General features: G+C 56.7%; 1 protein-coding gene across 1 annotated transcript in view; it reads left to right on the forward strand.

The window, feature by feature from the left end:
• The first annotated feature begins 4,082 nt into the window (after positions 1-4,082).
• Positions 4,083-4,637, forward strand: part of LOC111141508 (CCCTC-binding factor like) — a 26,856-nt gene continuing 26,301 nt past the window's right edge. Inside the window, exon 1 of the mRNA XM_022494112.1 lies at positions 4,083-4,598. Coding sequence (XP_022349820.1) covers positions 4,083-4,598 — 516 coding nt within the window. The remainder of the gene's footprint in view (positions 4,599-4,637) is intronic.

A 4,637-nucleotide genomic window follows, 5' to 3' on the forward strand; every position in this document is an offset into this window, starting at 1 on the left:
AGAGAGCTGAGTAGAAGGTACTAGAACATCTGCTTTCCACAGCCAAGCACTAGCTTGGCCTTCCCAGTCATTCCCTTGTGGCATGCACCACACCACTCCACAGGCTGACCAAAGCTGATGGCAAGGAAATGCCAAGGAACATAATACCGCCCCAAAGGCTGAAATGACAATGCTAGAGGGCGGTGAGAACCTTCTAGCAACCCAGGGGGCAGGCAGCCGGCCCAGGACAAAAGTCATCACGAGCATCAATGTCGCCTGGAGGAGTCAAGTGACCAATAATCGTAGGACAGGTCAGCGCCCTGGGCATCCATAGGAGACCAGTTCCGCAGAGGATGCTGGGTCTCCGGGCTCTCAGCAGGGCTTCACCATCGCCATGGGCACGCTGGGGGACATCTATGACGTGCCAAGCAAAGGTCTGGGTCCTAGGCTCAGCAGACATGCCACAAAGCTTACATCTCTCAAGGCTCCTTGGGATCCTTAGTGGGTGAATGAGAATGGAGCAGGGACAGGGAATGGCAGGAGAAAGGTTTGGAAAGAGGGACATGGGAGGGCAGATCAAGGAGGGAATGGAGGTGTGTCTGAGGAGTCTGGGCGTGACAAGAAGGTCGCGGGCCCAAGAGTTCATTGTGATTTTTTTGGTTTTTGTGAGTTGTTTTTTCTGTTTTGTTTTGTTTTTCATTCTAGACTAAATGCAGGCAACCTGCCTTGCGCTCCGTCCCGATCCCCTAACAGCAGGGATGGCCGGTCTACCTGGGAGAAACTGCTCCAAACCCCCCCAGGGGCCAGAGGGATCAGCTCTCTTCCGTCTCTAGTCTCCTGTGCCCTACAGGCCCTTTGGCAGAAAGCCAATGTCTCCTTCCTGGGGTACCTCCCCCTGATCCCACAAATGTTCTCTTATCTAAGAACGCAGGGAGGCTTCTAGAGTCCAGAGGGAAGGGTTGGTTCAGATTCCACAGTGAACGAGGACTGGACGCAGCCTCTCCTCTCGGCCAGCTGCACCCCAAAGATGCCAGCTATGCCGAAACGAAGGCCCGACTTTCCAGATCCTTCCAGAGACTGCCAGGTGTGCCCACTGCCTTGGGATCAAGGCTGGCTTACACATGGGCTCCAAATACTGTCGCCCAGATTTTTTAAACCCATCCACTGGCACAGCCAGCCTGGAGCCTGCCACGCGGGCCACCTCGCGGCCCTGAGATGGTTTTTCTTCATTGTGATCCACTCGTAAAGGCTCCTCTCCCTTCCCCAGTCAGTGGGGCTGCCTGGACACTCTTGAAGGAAGACGACCTTCTGGGGTGTCCCCTCCATCCCCACCTTCTCAAATAGGGCCCCTCAGAGGCTCCAAAGGGACACGTCTTTCAACGACAGGCCCCCTAGTGGGGCCCAAGATGACCCCTCCCGATGACTCCTGGGAGCGTCGGCTAAGAATAAGGAAAACAAATACAGTTTGTGGTGCAACTTCCCACTTAGGAGCAAAGTTGAGAAAACTGCAGGTTTGTCTCCTCTGCTTTACCTTCTGCCAGTCCCCTTCCTCCATGTCACTCCCCCCACCACCACCCCAGTGGCTCTTCCCCTGCCACACCTCCCCTCCCATCTCCCCCTTTCTCCTCTGAAGCCGCTACTTTTCCCCTCCAAGCCTACCTTGGTTTCCCTTCTCCATGTCCATCCTCCCGCCGGTCTCGAATCATCTTTAACAAATTTGTTTTTAATCGGTGGTTGAAATTTCTAATCACAAATTTATAACATAAACAGCCACAGAACTTTCTAGCTGCATGAGTGTTAGAGCCATAAATGCAAAATTACCAGAGAAGGCACAAAATAGGTGGTGACTGTTCAAGCAGAAAAACTCATTTAGATGATTTAAAAGAAATTCTTAGAACACACCATTTTCCCAGCGACCTCCAAACAGTTATCGTCTCCATATCGAACACAGATTGTAATAGAAACCCCAGACACAGACCCAAGCATCCAGAGAACAAAGGCATGACCGCTGGTACATGGGTTTCTTTTAAAAAAGTGAATTAAGTTCCTCTTTGTACCATCAAAAATGGGGGGAGGGGGAAGTATCTGCACTATGCACAAGGATGTGAAGTAAAATCCAAAGAACCAGGAGAAGCAGTGTGGGGAGTAAGGCGGCTGGCAGGTGGAAAGTGTTTCCGTGGACAGAGAGGGTTCTCTGGCTGTAGGCTGGGGAGAAACCCACCTGCCACTAGTGGAAGACTCGCTCAGGCCACCTGGAAGCCAGTTCTCCAGGGAGGTTCCAGAACCCCATCCCAGCTGCCTCCTCAAGACTGCTTTCTCCTCTGAGTTGCCTGGAGGGTTTGGGGTCCCCCCCCATCATCTAAATAAATTTATTCACAATCAGCAAACAAGAAAATTCGACAATCATTTTATTAAAATTTTGAAAAAAGTGAAAACAGGGGCGCCTGGATGGCTTAGTGGGTTAAAGCCTCTGCCTTTTGCTCAGGTCATGATCCCAGCGTCCTGGGATCCAGCCCCACATCGGGCTCTCTGCTAAGGGGGAGTCTGCTTCTCCCTCTGCCCCTCACCTAGCTCATGCTCTCTCTCTGTCTCTCAAAAATAAACTCTTCAAAAAAATTTAAATTAAAAAAAAATTAAAAATAAAATTAATCCGTCAACTGCAAATGATTTTAATCACCCCTTAGCTCCAGACTTGTATTTATTCTGTATCTAGCTGGCGACAACAAACCAGCTCTTTCTGGAGATCACCAAAATTACTGATTTCCATTACAAAGAATGTATTGCGGTGAAATCCGCACAATCCGGAGGCACGAGGTGCGATCACGTCTGGCTTCCGGGTGTGCCCGTCTCTTCTCTGTTTCTCCCTTGCTCCCCTCCCCCACCCCCTTTCTCCTGCCTGCCTTCAGACCTTTGGGAGAGCAGTGTGTAAGGTCTACACACCTGGGAAAGGCTAAAGCGCTCCAGCAGCTCCCGGCGCCTACCCCAGCCCGCCTTCCGCGAGGGCCTCCCACCATCCCCCCACCGCCCCCCGCAGGTGCGCCCACTACCCGCTTCGCATCCATGTCTCAGCGCCCAGTACAAGTCTGCTCCGCCTCCCTCCTCCTGCATCCCCCCCCCATCTCAGCGCCCCCCGCAGGTGCCCCGCTACAATTTCCTCCACATCCATCTCCCAGGTCTCTGTGCACCCGCTGCAGGTGTCCCCCTATTTCGCCTCTATAGTCACCCCTCCCAGGTCTCAGCTCCCCCTGAGAGTGCCCCTCCCCCCTCAGCTCCCCCATCATCCATAGCCCCCTCTCCCTGGCTCCGCCCCTTGCACGCCGACACCCCCCCCACCTTTCCCGCCCGGCGCTTGCGCACTGCCGCACTTGACCCTCGCCCCCAGGCGGCCCAGGAGTGGCAAGCAGTGGCGGGCAGCACGCGGCACGAGGCAGCGGCCACCAAGACCGGGTGGGGTGGGCGCCCAGGCCACGCCTCCCGGGTGAGGGGCCGCCCCAGGGACTAGACTCCAGCCCCCTCCAGAATGCAGGCTGCTCCCACGCGGGCAGGTGGGGCCCAGGGGAGAGGCCCCCCGGGCTTGGCGGGGAGGCATGGGGTCAGGGAGGGACTGGGAGTGGGGGCGCCCCCGGGCCCAGAGGGTGGGCGTGCGGGGTCTGAAGCCTGCTCGGCTAAGTTTGCAGGAGCTGGAGGCTGTAGGCTCACCAGCCGCGTGGCGGAGACGGTGCTCAGTCTGGAGCTGTGTAATGGTGGAGAGTTTGCCCAGTCTCCACCTTGCTAGTCCTGGTCCTAGTATGAGCATTTGCTGAAAGCCCACTCAGGCCCGAGTTTCCTTGGCCCAGCCTTGTGCACCGGCCCAGACCCCGCTGGCGCCCCACCTTGCTAGGCCTGAAATGTGCATTTGCCAAAAGCCTACTCAGGCCCAAACTTAGTAGTTCTAGAATCTTCCGGACTTACTCCTGCCTTCCCCTAAACTCTGTTTAGGCTCTGTTCCTTCTAGGCCTAGACGGAATCGACTCCTGGGAGGCCAGGACCTTGTCATGTCTTGGTCCGACCCCACTGGGCCCTACCGGGACTGCTCTCTGGTTTCTCACACAGGCCACGTCACCATGGCAGGGACTGAGATCTCTGTCCCTTCTGAGCAGTTTACCAAAATCAAAGCACCGGAGCTGGTCCCAGAAGTCCTACTAGAGGAGGAGGAAGACGGAGCGTGCAGAGGGAGGGAGCCCCCCGGGCCTGGAGATGGGCAGGCCCTGTGCCCCTACGGGCCCCTCCAGGCCAAGGGGCCGGAGCGCGAGCAGGAGCCGCTGCTCACCACGGAAGAGAGCGAGAAGCACGTTCTGACGCTGCAGACGGTGCACTTCTCCGAAGACGTCAGCTGGCTCAGCCCGCAGCCCCAGGACGGCGTGCAGGTGACCATCCAGCAGGCAGGTGGCGGGCCGCAGCCCCTGCTCTGGCTGGGTGAGGGGGCCCCGCCGTGCGTCACCATCAGCCTCCAGGAGGAAGTGTACTCGCTGCAGGAGATGCAGGTAATGGAGCTGCACGTTCTGGAAGGCGGCCTGGCCAGGGCCAGCGAAGAGAGCAAGTTTGTGGTGAGCCTGGCAGAAAGCCCTGGATTGTTGAAGGTAGGGCTGGTGTGAAGCAACAGACCCTGGGGGGGGGGG

This window comes from Enhydra lutris, unplaced genomic scaffold (assembly GCF_002288905.1).
Source record: "Enhydra lutris kenyoni isolate GAN:26980312 unplaced genomic scaffold, ASM228890v2 scaffoldscaffold6, whole genome shotgun sequence".
NCBI classification, from domain to species: domain Eukaryota; kingdom Metazoa; phylum Chordata; class Mammalia; order Carnivora; family Mustelidae; genus Enhydra; species Enhydra lutris.